This window comes from Mastigoproctus giganteus, chromosome 7, assembly GCF_048544385.1.
Source record: "Mastigoproctus giganteus isolate SK-2022 chromosome 7, ASM4854438v1, whole genome shotgun sequence".
NCBI lineage: Eukaryota > Metazoa > Arthropoda > Arachnida > Uropygi > Thelyphonidae > Mastigoproctus > Mastigoproctus giganteus.
This window is the reverse complement of record NC_143581.1, coordinates 39,150,442-39,168,539: the sequence shown is the minus strand read 5'-3', so window position 1 is coordinate 39,168,539 and position 18,098 is coordinate 39,150,442. Positions and strand designations below refer to the sequence as shown.

The following is an 18,098-nucleotide window of genomic DNA, read 5'->3' as shown; positions in this document are numbered from 1 at the left end:
ATCCACTGAGAATAAGTAACAGTAGTCTTCTCCACTGGTGAAGTGTTACTTATTCAAAGTAGTACAATACCATGGCAACTTGTTGTGAAGGCATTCACAATATGAGATATAACCAAAACTTGTTGTGAAGGCATTCACAATATGAGATATAACCAAAACTATGCCAATTTAATTAACATAGTCATCTACTTTGGTAGATGGCTATGTTAAAATGATGCTTTTGCACTAACCTATGTGTTTATACTCATGTTAACTATGCAAATAATGAATTGCATGAAGAGTAATATCCTTGCATATTTTAATTCTTTTTTTAAAGAATGATAGGTAGTTCCTGACTTTACGAGTTAATTCATTCCACGTGCACTCGTAAAGTGAGAATTTGTTTCCCATAGACATACAGCAGGCCCTCGTTACAATACTGTCACAAATCACTATAACGCTCTTTTACATATTGCATTTTTGGCATATTTAACAAAATCGTTTCATTTGATGGAGTCGATCACTTGAAAATGAATAGCAAAACAGCATTAAAACGTTTCCCACGCCAACTTGAGAAATTTTCCCATGCTCGGTGAAATTTTCTCGCACGCTAATTTAATTGCAGTACAGTGAATTGTTACGTAGTTCCGAGATCAACATTTTAAAAAATGATCATGTATATTGCTTGTAATATTTGTATTGTATGCATTTATCTGAAGTCTAGTCATCACTTAGTACAGTATTGAACATTGTGCATAACGGACAGTTTACTCGAACATTGTATCATAATTAATGCAACCAACGCAGTTACATTTTCAAAGAGTTAATAATGGCGGATAAGAATGAAAAAGCAACAACGTCTGGATGCAGTACAAAGACTATAAATAAGAAAAAGACTGAATTTGAAAATTAAATTAGATGTTTTGAAGCGAATCAATTCCGGTCAACAACAGGCGGATGTGTGCCATAATTTAGGACTGGCAGGTTTAACTGTAAGAACAATTATAAAAATAAAGAATTAATTTTAGCAGCGGGAAAGACAGCTGTTCCACTGCAAGCAACTAGGACTAGGTCGTCTATTAGGATTGAAATGGAGAGACTTTAACTCATTTTATTGAAGATAATATCCAGTGCAGAATTCAGTTAAGTTAAATATTATAAAATAAAAAAGAGAGAGAGAGTTAGCCTATAGGAAACAAATGCCTAAAAAAAAGTTTCATATTGAAAGAAGGAAAAAACATGCCAGGTTTCAAAGCGCTAAAGGATCGGTTGACTTTATTGTTGGGTGGTAATGCTGCGGGGGATTTAAAATTAAAACCCCTTTTAGTTTACCAGGAAGAGGGCCAAAGTCAACCCAAAATCGACACATTTTTCTTTATTAAATTCATCAATTAATTTAAATCAATTAAAATCAATTAGATCAATTAAATTCGTGATTTTAATTGGAATTTTAAGTTTAATTTTGATACGTAAGTAGTTACCACATAATTATATATGTATGTAATGCAGAATATTTTATATTTAGAAATATTTGAATAAATATTTTGAACGACATTTGTGCGTCTTTTCACTACCCTTGATTATTGAAATATCCTATGGCACCGACTGCAACTCGCAAATACATGTTACCTATGGGAATGCGGTGCTCGCTTAGTGCGGATTTACTTAGCGCTCTGTTTTTCCGGAACAAATTATCAGCGTTAAGTGGGGGTCATCTGTAATGTTAAAAATAGGGGTTACGTTCTCAACAGTGAAATTAGTTAGCTATTTAGTTTGTTTAAACAATGATTGATTTATCCAAAGAAATGAAAACATAGCTTGTAAAATCAAGCAAATTATTATAATAAAGAAATTATTTATGACTTACAAATGTTAGAGAATGTTTATTCTTCATCATCATCATCGACTAAATGCACACTTGTTGATCACTCATCACTGGCTCAGCACTCGTTGATTTGTTGCACAAAGAGTCATCGTCCTCAGAAATGCTTTAAGAGGCGTTTGTTTTCAAGATAATCTTCTCTTTTCTTTATAAATTTCAATAGCAGGCATAAGCATTTTTTTAATGACGCACACAAATTGCAACTAACATGATTTGCATGGAGTAACAAGTTTACGAAGCTTTAAAAAAAAAGAATGAAGAAAAGATTCTGAAAATTTGTTTTTTATAGAATTGAAGATTTCAGTAAAGGGGAAACATATTTCACCATAAAAAAACCACACAATTCCAGCTATCAGTATTTTCGCAAATGCAATAACATGGAGTTTACTACATTTATAATTGCTTGCAGTAACAGAAAAGCCCAATAAACTGGAAAGTGCAAATTGTTTTTATTGTTTTATGGGAGCAATTAAAAATTGGATAATTTTTTTACTTATAGTTTTTAAAGATGTATTTTCAGTTATAGTTGTATTTCTGCAGCTTTTTTCTGGGATTCATAGTCCATACTGCAACCTGCTTTCTAATAGATAATTGGAAGAAATACTGTATTTTTCATCTACACATAGAAAGTGAGTAATCAGCAATATTAATCCATCTTTCGCCATTGTTCACTATAGATCTAAACTCATCCACAAAATGATTGCCAACTTTGCTAGTACTCAAAAATGGAATGTCAATATTAATATAGAATCCATTTTACTACATCTGATTCTAAATTTCATATTTGCAGATTAAACTTAATTCCTGGATTCTTGGAACCAAGCCTGTTCCAAATGAAACTAACATCAGTAATACTGGTTTTGTGCCAAACAGACCTGACAGCATTCTGAATAGACATTTCAGAACCAATCACTCTATGTTACTGGTCTTAATACTAACCTGATGACATACCCTTTTGATTGAGAAATTATTTAATTTCTTTTATATTTGTAGAAGAATAAGAGAATAAACAGAAATAAAATTACGCAAAATGGAAACAATTGCACAAAAATGGAACAAATTAATTAAAAAACCAATTAAAAAAATTAAAACAAGTTCAACACAAATTTTGAAAAACGTCTTTCCTTCCCGAAGCTGACAGGGCTTTTTGACCATATGTCTTGATCACAGGAATGGAAATTACCAAGTATGTGTGAGCTGGAATCTTAAATGCAGAGATTAGATTATTTGTCTTTGTGCATGTGCGTAAAAGACAATGAATGGAATATTAGATATGGATGACGAAAGTTAATAGAATTCTCATGTAATTTAATTTCGATGGTTTCTGCAATTAATAGTCTAGTACAATTATGTTAGACACTAAGTATTTTGGCCTCTGAATAAAAATGTATGGTTTTCGTTAACAGCACGAAAGGCCAATTCTGATGCTGCTGAACAAAAAGCACAGTTGAGGATGTGTGCTGTTTTATTCTCACATCCAGTGTACACTGCATTGAGCCCTGATAAGACAAATCGCAATCACCGCAAGAAATGTATACCAGGTCACTGAATTGTGTGGCGAAAGGGGAAAAACTGAGCAGTTGTTCAGTACAGCATGTAATTTCCATATCGGTCTGGTCGCAATTTTAAATTCAGTATCTTTAAAGATTCTGTTAAGCTGTTTGTGCCACTGGTCAATGTATAATATATTGAACAGTGGTACAAAAACAGTATTTTGTCTTTGCACATGTGCATAAAAGTGCACGTGCAAAGACAAATGATCACTGTCTTGTGTGCATGAAGACAAATAATCTCTATTTAAGATTCCAGCTCACACATACTTGGTAATTTCCATTTCTGTGATCAAGGCATATAGTCAAAAAGCCCTGTCAGCTTCAGGAAGGAGTCTTTTTTCAAAATTTACATTGAACTTGTTTTAATTTTTAATTGTTTTTTTTAATTAATTTTATTACTGCAATCAATTTGCATTAATTTTATTTTCATTTAATTGCTGGAGAGTGTCATTAGGAAGTATTCTATGTATCATATTGAGGTAAATTTCTCTTATTCTTCTACAAATATTGAAATACAACGTAGAACGTATTGAGCATCATAACTCAGTCTTATACTAATTAATTTCTTTTATGTACATTCTGTTTTGTCAGGTAACAAACAAAATGCCAATGAAAAGTAATTCCCTGCTTTCAGAATGTGTAATATAAATAGTTGATAAAAAGTATTTTTTGCAATAACTAAAAGTTATAAATAAATTTTGAGAGTTTTGCATAAAAATTTCATATTAATATCACATGAAAATACCACATATTTCTCTGTTGTATAAAGTTTTCTAAATGTGCAGTGTTTCGAGTTAAAACAATGAAACATGGCAAAACTATGATACTGTTAAAGATCACATGGGCTGTTCAGAAATGCATAGTGAGGGGTGCTGAACTTATAGTTTTGCCTCCAATAAAACATCATTGCTTCATTATTCCTAGTAAAATTGACTGAAGTTTTTCCTTGGAATTATAAATATTTAATTATTTATATCTTCCACATTAAAGTTTCAGAGTTAAATTTTATACAGGAGTGAATTATCTTGCTAGGCTGTACTGTAATGTTGTTGATAGCTTTTTATTTTATATTACACCCACACTCTAAAAAAACGACAAAATAATTAACCCTTGCATAAAGTGCAAATTGATATTGTTTTGAGCGCTGATTCGAAATTATAAATCAACTTTAATTTTAAGTCTAAACAGAGCAGTGAGGTCTTTCCTGGAAATGGAAACTGGCACTTAGATGCAAGTTAAATTCTTCTAGAATTGGATTCCACAAACTTGGAGGGATGAGTATAACAAACTCCTGGATTTTCCTTGTGCTCCCATGTGCATTATGGACGTTAAACAGTCAAATTTTCTAGTGTGCTCTCTCTTGTTTTAAGAACATGAAAGATCTTCTTCTGCCAACTGCACCAAAATTTTGCTTACATAAAATGGTGACAGGAAAATCAGGATATCATCTGAAAAATGTTGTTCTGTTAACTTAGATTTAAGTTTATCATAGCATATTGTGTTTGTACACGTTGCACAAAATAATCACTAATTTGCAATGCAACATGTTCATAAAAAGTGATGCCATTTGATATCATTTTGCTCAGATTTCAGATAAAGACCATGTATACATAATAAGTTTAAAATTCCAGGCCCAGCTTAATAAATGATTGCTATGCATATCAGACTTCCATCTCTCTCTCTCTCGTTTTAAGAAAAATGAAAGATCTTCTGCAAACTGCACCAGAATTTTTCGACCTTAGTGTTAACACTACCATAAGTTGACTAAACTTAAATTTGTTTTTTCCCTTTCTTGACATCAGTTGTGAGGTAATTTTTCATTAGTTATTACTTTTGCATTATTTGTTTGTCTGTTAAGTATTTCTAGTTTGTGTGCTATAAGGTGCTATCATTCACTGTTATTGTATATACATAATACTAGAAATGTTTGAAAAAATTTTAAATAAACATTTTCAAAGTTTTTTAGAAGTTCATATTTTATTTTATTTATTTTATTTTTTTTTTAAAGAAATATGTAGTTGCTGATGACTGGATGTATAAAGAGGCCAGAGAACTTTTCAGGAAGCCAGAGGTAACTCCTCCAGAAGAAATAGAGGTAAAAACACACACTGCTCATTATTAAAATTTAGCTACCCAGGAGGAGTTTATACAGGGTGTCTGAAATAATAGATGTAGTTTTCACCATTACAAAAAATGACTTAAAAAGTTTGTTTTCCATATATATTTCATAGATCACTGGTTTGAAGACAGTGCCACAGTAGGTGAAACAAAATGGTTACCATTTAAGAGAAAGTGCAGCATGATTTATGGATTGCTGCTCCTACAAATTCACTGATTCAGGTTCAGCGTAATTATCATCAGATGTTTAGGAATGACCACCAAGTGTTCCAACCTTTTTTTATGGGTAGATGCAAAAATTCAAGAATCTAGATATTTACTGAATATGGAAGTTACTCTGATAAAGGTTGTGGATAACCTTGAACATCTGTAAAGGTTCGGGAGAATGTTTATAATGCATTTCATTGAAGCCCAAAAAACTCAATTGCACTATGCAAGAACTTCATATTTCAAAATCCACAGTATATGATATAATTCATAAAAGACATCAATTATTATTACTACAATTATTGCTAACAGACAAGCCAGCATGTGAATTGTTTGCCAACACAATGCTGCAGTTAATTAAAGAAGACAACAATTGCCTCCAAAAAAAAGTACATTTTTCCGATGAAGCAACTTTTCATGTTTTAGCACTGTTATAAATTAGCACAATATTTATATATAGGGGTCTGAGACCCCACTTACAGTGCATTTTATCAGAGCCCTATTTGTAGATATTGGAGTCTAAAAAAAAATGTGTGTAGTCCAAAGGTCATATGTGTTGTAGGGTTTATCATTCATAATCAGATTACTGGTCCATTTTTTTTTCTCTGAAAAATCAATTAATGGAATGGTCTATCTTCATTGTTTAAAGAATCATGTGCTTCCGCAACTGGAGGAATATCAGCCGAATCCCCCCCCCCCACTTGAATGGCCACCTTGGTGACATAACATAATTCCATTTCTTGTGGGGTTAAGAATAGGGTATTCATAACAACAGTTCTGGCCCCGGATGCCAAGCGAATTTGAGGTCAAGCGTATCTAGTGCAAATCAAACAGTGATCTTTCTGAGAGATAAAAGTTCTTTTTAAGTTATGATTGCTATGCATGGAGTCACTGGTTAAAGATGCATTGCAGGATCATCTAGACACAGCATGGGTTTGTTAAGAGAAAGTCTTGTCTGACAAATTTGGTAGGATAATATGATGTGGTTACAAAGGAACTGGATGCAAAAAATAATTTTGATATCATATATTTGGATTTCAGGAAAGCTTTTAACGCTGTTGCGCATGGAAGACTATTGTACAAATTGGAGCAGAATGGTATTAAGGGTAAGTTGCTACGATGGATAAAAGGATGGTTAAGTGGAAGAAGACAGAGGGTGGTAATCAATGGGTGCTGCTCTTCGTGGACCAATGTTATTAGTGGAGTCCCAAAGGGTTTGGTGTTGGGTCCACTGTTGTTTTGTATATTTATCAGTGATATTTGAGAGGGCATAAATTCAAATTGAGGAAAGACAGATGTAGGATAGACGTGCGGAAATTTGCCTTTAGCCAGCGGGTGGTTGGTTGGTGGAACAGACTTCCATCCCTTGTAGTGGAGGTTGATAACCTAAATAAGTTTAAGGCTCAGCTGGACAGGTATTTTGAACGAACAGAGGGGGTGAAGTGGAAGTGGGTTTTTTTTTTTTTTTTTTGGCTGATGCTGCATAAGCTTGCTTTCTTGCATCAAATGCCTCTACTAATGCTAAAGCTAATGATATTGATGAAGGTATATCAGGCTTAATGTTGAAGTTTGCAGATGATAGAAAGGTTGGCAGGGTTGTTAATGACAGCAATGGCAGTGTGCTGCTGCAACAGGATCTAGATAATTTGGGCAGATGGGCTAAGAAGTGGCAACTGAAGTTTAACCTTGACAAATGCAAAGTACTGCATATGGGTAGAAGTAACCCCAGAGAAACGTACCAACTGTGTGGTACTACACTTAAGGTGGTAGAAAATGAAAAAGACCTGGGAGTAATTGTGCAGTTAGATATGAAGTTTTCTGAGCAATGCAGACAGGCTGCCAGGGCAGGTCATGGGGTTTTGTCAATGATATATAGGAATTTTGCTAGCAGGGAAAAGGAGGTGACTGTCCCTCTGTATAAGGCAATGGTCAGGCCACGCCTTGAGTACGGTGTACAGGTCTGGAGGCCTCATTTTAGGAAGGATGTAGATTTGCTTGAGTGTGTACAGAGAAGGGCAACAAGATTGGTGAGGGGAATGAAGGGATCCTCTTACCAAGAGAGGCTTAAGTTCTGCAAATTGCAGTGGCTGGAGACTAGGCACCTGCGCGGTGATCTGATTGAGGTATATAAGGCCTTGAATGTGTTGAGCACACTGAAACCTGATGGGATCCTTCCACTCGTTCAGATTACGAACCTAAGGGGGCATAAATTCAAATTAAGAAAGGACGGATGTAGAATAGATGTGCGGAAATTTGCCTTTAGCCAGTGGGTGGTTAATTGCTGGAACAAACTTCCATCTGTCATTGTGGACGCGTTGATAGGTTGAATAAATTTAAGGAGGAACTGGACAGGCATTTGGAGGGAATGGTGTGTTTTTTTTTTTTTTTTTTTTTGGCTGATGCTGCATAAGCTCATACACTTGCTTTCTTGCATCACATGCCACTACCACCACCAGCTCCTATACCGACCTGTGACACTTACCTCTGTCAGTGGGGAAAGAATATTTTGCAATTATCAAATATCAGACAAGTTCATGCGGTTCACACTCAAAAATATATTGATTTTTTTACCAATATACACAGATGGCTCTAAATCCAATTCAAAAGTTGGAGCAGCTGCAGTGTTTCCGAATACAATTGTATCAGCAGCCCTTCCTTCTGAATTCAGTATCTTTTTAGCTGAATTATTCGCAGTTAAACTAGCTTTAAAAAAACTCTCTCCTGACTGCTCTTTAAAATCAGTAATTTACACTGATTCCCTCAGCTCAGTCAAGGCATTGTGTAACTCCTCAGATGAATTTCACCCTGTTATAAATGAAATTAGAAAATTATTACTAAAGATTAAAGAACGCCACCAACTAGTCACCTTCTGCTGGATACCAGCACATTCTGGTATTTTAGGCAATGAACTGGCTGATAAAGCTGCAAAAACCCAACCAGCTTAGATTTAACCAATATCCCTGTTCCAGCCTCAGACTATGCACTAATGATTCATGCTGCATGCCTATCAGAATGGACAGCACTATGGCATTCCCAAACTAATAATGAACTCTTTCAGATTAAACAGGTTCCGAAAATCTGGCTCTCCAGTGTCCGGACATCAAGACGAGAAAAAGTAATTCTTTCAAGAGCTAGAATAGGTCATACTTATCTGACCCACCTTCATTTACTCACAGGAGATGATTCACCACAGTGTCCACATTGCTATATAAATATGACTGTTCAACACATTCTCATTGACTGCTCCTATTATAAACAAGACAGAATTTCAACCCTACAATCACTGGTTATCCTTCAACAACCAATAACCCTAGAAAATTTGATTGGTGACAAGGCCAATATATCTGAATTTTTCCATTTTCTGAAGCAAACTAGAATTTTTTATCTTTTCTGATTAAGGACTTTTCAGACAGTACAATTCTTTCTCTTTTCCTTTAATATAAACGAATAGGCACATTATAGCCAAAGTAGCTTATGCGCCATGAAACCCCCCACAACAACAACGGCAACAATAACAACGGTTCCTGATTTTCCAAAAATTATTTACCATTAAAGAAGTAATTGAGGCAGTCTCTTTGATTTCACAGAGGTCCCCAGTATCTGAGTATTCATTATCCAAGTCCCTGCAGTTACGAGGTTGCAAATAATACATATTTTACAAAAAAATACAAAAACCTAAAAAATATAATAGTATCTATGTACTTTGTTTCGACTTACGTAGAAGCATCCCCACTACACACTTGACTATTTCTGTCCCGCTCTTCCTGAAGTACTGATGATAAAACGTCACAAAAAAAAAAAGACAATGCAAAAGTTTAGATTAAATTAGAAGTTATGCATCTTAAAAGAAGTATAGAATGAGTAACTGATATCGTGCATTCCCTTGAGATACCGGAAACAACAATTAACATCATCCTAAATAATGAAGGAGATATCAAAAGCAGAGCAAAGAATATGATTTGGCATTCTGAGGTTAAATTGACAAGGATTGATGTACCATTAGAGATTATGGAAAGATGACTAGCAACTCTGATAGAAGACCTTTATCAACAACACACAAGAAAAGGCTTTAAGCTTATTCAAGGATATATAGAAAGAGAATAGACAGAATGCAGCTGAAAATCTCAAAAAAATTGTAACAAGGGTTGCTTTCATCGATTCTAAAAGCGGTACGAATTCAAAAATGTCAAAATTCAAGAAGTGCAGATTCAAAAGCCGTGGAATCTTATCCTTTAGAATTTAAAAGACTTATTGAGGAGGGACAATATAGTCCTAAACAAACTTTTAATATTGATGAAACCGAATTAAATTGAAAGCAAATACTGTCAAGGATGTACATATCAATCAAAGAAAAGGGAGCACCTGGTTTCCAAGTACCAAAAGTTCACATAACTTTACTTGTTGGTGGAAATGCAAATGACTACAAAAAACTAGTCTTTACTTGTCTACAGGACTGTAAATCCGAGAGCTTTAAAAAACGCCGAAAATTTCACTATCAGTGATATGGAAGTCACAATGAAAAGCATGGGTTATGAAAGAAATATTCCATGACTGGTTTATTCATTTCTTTGTACCCAAAGTGAAAAAATATTATGAGGATTCAAATATAGAGTTTAAGGTCCTTATTGTAGACAATGCTCATAACATGGATGCTGACAATGACTTGTGTCCCAATGGTAAGATTATATTTTTACTGCCACAAATGACATCAGTAATTCAACCTATGGACCAAGGAGTTATTGCTGTTTTAAAGGCTTATTACTTTCAACTTACACCTAGAAAATTAATTTCTGAAACTGATACACAGTGAAAATAACGTGGAGGATTTTTGAAAAAGTTTTAATATTCTGCACTATAAAAATGGTTGGAGAAGCTTGGAAAGAAATTTTGTGTAGACTAATGAATAGTTCATGAAAAAAAATTATACCCTAATGCTCTTCATTGATATGAAGAATGCAGTATGACTTGGTTACAAAATGAAATTGTAATTCTAGAAACGGTATTCCACAAAGTTGGTGATGGGGATATTGCACAATTGCTTGAATCAAGTGCAAAACCACTTACAAATGAGGAGCTAGCAGAATTAGACCAACTACTCACAGAAGAAGAGGAAGCCGAAAATAATGATGTGATGAAATCACCAAAGGATAAATATTTGAAAATTAAAGAAAGCTCTTGAGAAAATTGACCAAGCACTTGAATATTTTTATGAGAACGACCTTCTTCGTAATCGTCCAGCGAAAGTTAAGCACGAAGTTAAAGACATAACTAAATGCTATGACACAATTTTGTCTGAAAAAACAACTCTGGATTCATTCTTTGTCTAACTGAAAAATAGTGTAGCGTCACTAAACTTTACTTAACCTTACATTGTTCAACATAAGTCTTATAAAATGTCTAATTCAATAAAATGTTCAACATAAATGTCAAAAAATGTCTAATAAAATAATGTCATTTTTTTAGTTCCTTCAATCCATTTTTACTATGTACAAGTACATACTACACATTATGAAAATTTGGTCCCTGTTTTAAGTGGAATTATCTGGAACCATTGATCCTCGGATAACGAGGACCCCCTGTACTAAGTGATGTATAGTGAGTGGTCAAGTGAAAATTGGCATAACATCAGAAGTGGGGTCCTTAAGGATTGGTTCTAAGACCACTATTGTTTTTGATTTTCATAAATGACATTGACAAAGGAATAGAGGGCATGATGTCAAAATTTGCAAATGATTATTGGGAGCATCCTTAATGATCATTGCCAACAGTGTCCTTCAGGATAACTTAAACAGGCTTTGGGGATTGTCAGAAAAATGGCAGCTATGTTTTAATGCAGCAATATGCGATGTCTTACACTCGGAGAATAGCAACCCCACAATAACTCATACACTTGGTGTGGTTGAATTTAAAACAGTAGTGGAAGAAAGGGATCTGGGAGTTATGAAGTTCTCCATGCAGTATAAACAAGTGGGCAGGAAAGCTCTGTGAAAGCCTATCTCCAAAAAGATATTGAGCTTCTTGAAAGGGTCCAAAAATGGGCAACTTGCATGGTGAGATTGGCAAAGGGATGGCCGCACGAGAATACACTGATTATGTGGGCTACTGAGCTTGGCAACCAGGCACCTTAAAGGGGACCTGATTGAGCATTATAAGGCTCTGAGAAGGGTTAGTAAAATGAATGCAGGTGAAATTTTCACTGTTATAAAGAATTCCAGAACTAGGGGCCATAAAGTCAAATTACAGCGGAAGAGGTTTAGACTAAATTGTAGGAAGTTTTTTTTTATCCAGCAGGGCATTGATTATTGGAACAAGTTACCTCTGCAGTAATTGAAGCTGATGGCACCTCCGTAGCCAGGTGGACAGGAGCAGCAGTGCGTAGCACACGCTTCTTGATTAGACCGGGGTTCAAGCCCGTGACCACCAAAAAAATACGGAGAATATAGAATGGTCAGGGAATGACCACCGCATATCCCCGGAGCAATATGGCCTTAGTTGCTAATGCTCCTAAAAACCAAATAACAAACAAACAAAACAAACAATTGAAGCTGACAATTTGAAAAAAAATCAAGTCTACTGTATAGTTACCTACAAAAATCTATTTTCTTATCTCTCTCTGTCTTTTTGTTTTGCTGGTGCAACAAAAGCCCATGGCTTTTTTGCACTATATGGCTACTAATAATACTGATACATATTTGACATCCTCAGGGTTACAAGAGGCACACATTCAGGTTTGTAGATATACATAAAAACTTTTTGAGCTATTATTTTTAACTGTGACAACAGTTAATGTAAATATGCATCTGTTCAAAAGTTATGGACTTTCCTAATAATAGATTTTTTTGGACACCCTCTATGCATGCATGAGAACAGATATCTATGTAAAGAGCATCAACGTTACATGTGGCACCTTGAGCAATGATACTGGCCTCTGCTTGTTATAGAAAGTCAAAACAGATGGGATGTCATACTGTGGGACATCTCTACATACTTTATACACATTTTCTTGGGTTGTGCAACAGCCTGAGTTGCACAACTCAAATATGAATTGTAGAAGCATAGATCTCATAATGCTATTTGTGCAATACATGATCAGGCTATATTCTTGATGAATATGGCCGGAGCAATATGGCCTTAGTTGCTAATGCTCCTAAAAACCAAATAACAAGAACAACAAGATGAATATGGCATCAGAGATTGAATATATGAATTGTAAAAGCATGGACTTCATGATGCTATCATTGAATAATAGCATTGAGTCATTAAAGTGCCTTTGATAATGACCAGAATATATGAAAGTAATAGGTGATAGCTCCCCTACCATTAATAGCTGTTTATACCATATAATAGTGCATCCAAAAAATGGAATCAGCACTTGTCACTGAATGAATCAGTACATTCATCCAACTCTTTCCTAGTACCACTGAAAACACCGATGGTGATGGTATGGCACAAAGTACACATGGAGGAGTAAAAGGTGAGAACAGTCTGACTTCTGTCATTTATCCCATAATGATTGTTGATACGGGTTGTGCCAAGTCTCCTGTTATATTTAAAATCTGTTTAGTAGCATTGTGGGTCTTTTCCTTGCAACCATTCAATGGATCTGTCACTCGTTGCGTGTTGATGCTTATTTAATATCTTAAAAATCTTGGTGATGGCTTTGGATACCTTCCAGTAACCACTGTTGCCGACACCTTCCAACAATTTTTGCAAGGGTCCGCTGATTGTCTAGCTTTATGCAGTTCAATAATCCATTCTCTTTCAGATCTACTCAGATATATATACCACATTATCAAACATTTGCAAAAGTATTTGTATTTGCTAACATGCAATTACCCAAATGTGGGCAACAAACATACACAAGTTAACTGGTCATACAGTCCCCATATAGACATGGCCGTGAATATATTGAGTAAGTTTTTTCCATGAGTGGGTCACATCCAGTCACCAAAAAAAAAAAAAAAAAAAAAACACAATATACAGGCGGTTCCCGCTTTACGAGTTTTTTTTTTCCAGGTATCGAGTATGAACAGAATCGAAAATATGAACATTAATTGCAATAAATAAATGCTAAACATTCATAAATACGGCATTTCAAGCTACACATACTACTGTACATTTGTTGGTTTGGCAGATGAGAGCGTCCCACTGACTCACATAACATAAAGCAGTTACCACGCTGACATTACAAAGAGTGGTGGTGTTGCTCTTCATTTTTGCTCATTTCATGTTTATTCCCCTTATTAATACTGTACGGTATGCCAAAACGAAGTAATACTACAGGGAGTGATATTAATAAAAAGAAACAGCGAAGAGGAATAACATTGGAAACAAAATATGAGATCATAAGCAAATGTGATCTCATTATTCTTCATCATCATGAGTCAATGATGATGAAGAATAAACATTCTTTAACGTTTGTATGACATAAATAATTTCTTTAATATTATAATTTGCTTGATTTTAAGGCTATGTTTTCATTTCTTTGGATAAATAAATCATTGTTTAAGCATAAACTATTGTTTTGTTGACCTTTATTTAACATTACTATGGTCATATTTTATTGTGGAGACCTGTTTTTAACATTACATCTATGGGAAGTGAATTCCAGCTTTACAAGCACACACACGTGCTAGGAACGAATTAACTTGTAAAGTTGAGAATCACCTGTATTTGGCCATGTTTTTGTGTCTTATTGAAAGTAGCAGTTTCACTCATTCTCTTCCAGAAGTACTTTGTTTCATTATAACATCTTGATTCGATTCTGCAGTTTGTTTCAGTGACAAAATAGTGGTCCATATATTCTTTAATAGGAAATTGCAACCAGCTTCAGTTTTAATAAAATATAGGTACATCTGATGAATGATGTTCAAATCTTCATCATTCCAAATCCTTTTGTTCTGATTGTTAATGCAACAGGAGAGGTTTAGTTGTGCCGTTTCATTGATGAAGATAACCATATTGAAAATATCTTGTCCATTTCACATAAAATTGCAAAATGAAGCACAGAAAGAGCAGTTCAACTTCATGTGTTAATGCTATTTGTTGACAAAGTTTTCTTAGTGTCTTCCTTACAAAATTTAGTGAACATTGATTAATATCAACATGCTTATATGGAGGACTGTCTGAAACGTGGCTTGTCACTCATGTGACCTCTTTGCTGAAAATGTTCGAGTAAACAAGTTTTCTTATTCGGCTTTTATGTATTCTGAAATCCAGGTATAGCTGCTGCTCAACACCTCACATCAAGACTTAGTCATGGTATAATTTTCAACCATAACATGTTCTGCACTTGCAAGAACAACGTGTTTACTCTCATGCAATTAAGTGAACTAACTTCTGTAGAATTTGATGAAATGTTTGCATGCCATCATTCAGGATTAATGCACAAGAGTAATATTAAAATGTAATATATTTTGGAATGGCATTATGCACAATCAAAGTTTTTTATATGAAGAAACAGACTGAATTTATGTGATGCTAAATTTTAGTTTGTTTAATAAAGTGGAAGGTATGAATTTTACTCTAAGGCAATTGCCTTATAGTTATTTTTAATATTCATTTTTAATTTATAAATTAAACTTTTTGATTACATTGTGTTATATTGATATTAGTAGTGGAAAGGTGAGGCAAGGCATCAAGCTTATATAAAGCTGTGTCCTCCTTTAAAGAAACAGAGCAGCTTTTGTGTTGCACAATGCTGTAAGATGTTCTGCATTTGAAAATTACTTAATAAATTTCAGTAAACATTGTCAACACTGGAAGAATGTTATTGCATTTTTAATAATCTAGTTTTAAATACAGAAAAATGTTGGCATTTTTCTGTATTTAAAACTAGATGCAACATTGTGTCTACACTGAAATAACAGTTTATAGTTTGTGATAACATGTGGGACAAAGAAGGTGTTTTAATGGTGGCTGTTTTGCTTGTGTAGTAATTTATGTAAGTACATCATGAAAATGAAAGCAGAAGTGTTGGGCTCGTTGAAGTCTACACAAGAAAAATGCATATGGTGGAAATGAATTACTAAGGGATTTGAGGAATGATGATCTCTTGTTAGGAGAACTTCATACAGATGGAAGCTTCAAAAACTTCATATGTCTAGCTCTGACATGGAGTTATTACTTGGAAAGGTTGAACCAGTAATATCAAAAACCAGACACAAACTTCAGGGAATCTATATCACCCCAAGAACAATTAATAAAGAATTGTATGCCACTTGGAAATAAAATGGGCACCAACTCCAGATTTTTTTATATTATAGTATTTCCTGTGTTTTCTGTAAAACGGCCACCAAGTTTCTCACTTTTCTTTTTGCCTCTTCTTTATTCGAACATTCTGTACCTGTACATAGGGCACTCCAGGCATCATTTTTTTGCTTCCCTGCTTGTAATTATCGATTAAATAAGTGCAATTCTTTGAAGTCCATTTAAATGCCAAGTCAATGAACTAATTAATTATTGCAACTAACTACTACCTGCACAACTTTAATGTCAATGCATACAAGTCTCAACTGGTAACAAACCGTTCACATAGAAGAAACATTTGACAATGTTTATCTGTGTTTCATATTTTCTTTTGATCTTTACTGCTCTGTAACAGAAACTTGCAATAAACACCAACTTTTGTTTATTGTGACATCAACGTAATGCAGCACAGAGCAACTTACAGCAACATACGCAAACTTTTAATTTGCAACCATGTTGCTGTCGCTAAAGTTGCCCAGTGTTTCTTCAATGGGGATGCAGCCTAACATCAACTAAAAAAAAAAAGTTCCCAATCTCACCATCCCTCACTTTATTTACCAATTTCTTTCAAGTATTTATACAGTCGCTCCTTAAATTTAGATAAACTTACCCCTTCCCCCCTTTCCATAAGAGTAGGTGGGAGTTTTTCCTGCCACAGTAACTTTGACTAAAGGAAAATTTTTGTATATATCTATACTGCTATTATGTTATGTGATATGCTACATGACTAAGCATAAAAATATCCTTACCATTTATATTTCCTCTTTACTCAAATTGTTCATTGTTGCTCATTGCGTATCTCTAAGAACCATTTTTGTCCAGTTTACTGGACGAATAAATCAGTTTTCATCCAAAAATTCCCACCTGAAATTAGCTGACTCAACCATGTCCAGAAGAAAACCTGCCTGTCCCTACCCCTCCTCCCATCTAGACAAAACACCCCAGGCATTTTTTTTGCACTTTGTGTTAAAGGGGTGATTGTAGACAGCAGTAGCAAAAGTATTAAATCCTCGATCAGGTCACCCTACCCTCAGATGCCTGGCTTCCAAACACTCTAACATACAAAACTGAAGTCTTGTGTGATAAGAATACCTCTTTATGCCTTAACCAATCTTGTTACTCTTCTATGTAACCCCTCCAACAGTTCCACATCTTTTTTAAAATGGGATCTCCAAGCTTGTATGTAATATTCACGATTTCAGCCCAATCATTGTTTTATACAATGAGTAGCCACTTTATTAGGCACACTTTGTAATAGAAAGTAGTCCCCCCCCCTTTAGCCCTCAGAACAGCTTGGATTATTGTGGCATGGACTCAGTGAGGTGTTGAAAGCATGTCGCTCGGATTCTAGTCCACATTGACTCAATTGCGTCCCGCAGTTGTTGCACCTTGAATGGTTGTGGATAATAAAGTGCAGGAATGAAAAAGTGAAGAAACAATTTACAGATAACCTATGGCATTATTCAGTGTGCACCACAAAAACACTCCTCATACTGGCACCGCCAGTCTACATTGTTGACATCTGGTAGGAGGGGTCCATGTACTTTGTTTTCTCCATACTCTGGTCAGTGTGAAACAGCAAGAAGAATCAGAATCCATCAAGCCTAGTGACATTTTTCCATCCTTTACCATTCATTGTTGGTGTTTCTGAACCCACTTCTTGTGTTTTGCTGATGGGGGCAGGAACCTAGTTTGGCTATCTGCTGTGATATTCCATCAGTGACAAGGTACAATGAATTGTGTTGTTACCAAAGAAGCACTTCATTTCAGGAAAAGAGTAGGTTTACCTAATAAAGTAGCCACTCATTATATAATGTAATGGCCCGCTGTATCTACTGGCAAGGTTCCTGTATCATCAGTGTAAGATTGTATAATTACCAAAGTCATTTTCATTGTTGACTATTTTGAGTTTTGTGCTGCCCAAATGCTACATTACTCAAGATTATGGTTGCATATTTGTGTTTAACTAAAATTGCCATTTATCAGCTCATTCAAATAATTTATCTGCTCATTCAAATAATTCAGTTGTCTTGTTGAAGTAACATACCCAAATTACTACCTTTAAACTACCATGACCCCTTTTGTATTATATGCAAACTGAAATATTAAAC

The 18,098-nt window shown here is 34.8% G+C and overlaps 1 protein-coding gene across 3 annotated transcripts in view; it reads left to right on the top strand.

Moving 5' to 3' along the window:
* The window catches only part of Fen1 (Flap structure-specific endonuclease 1), a 182,793-nt gene that overhangs the window by 121,261 nt on the left and 43,434 nt on the right, over positions 1 to 18,098 (top strand). For all 3 annotated transcript variants that reach the window (XM_090376844.1, XM_090376843.1, XM_090376845.1), the window contains exon 9: positions 5,423 to 5,509. In XM_090376844.1, coding sequence (XP_090232970.1) covers positions 5,423 to 5,509 — 87 coding nt within the window. The remainder of the gene's footprint in view (positions 1 to 5,422; positions 5,510 to 18,098) is intronic.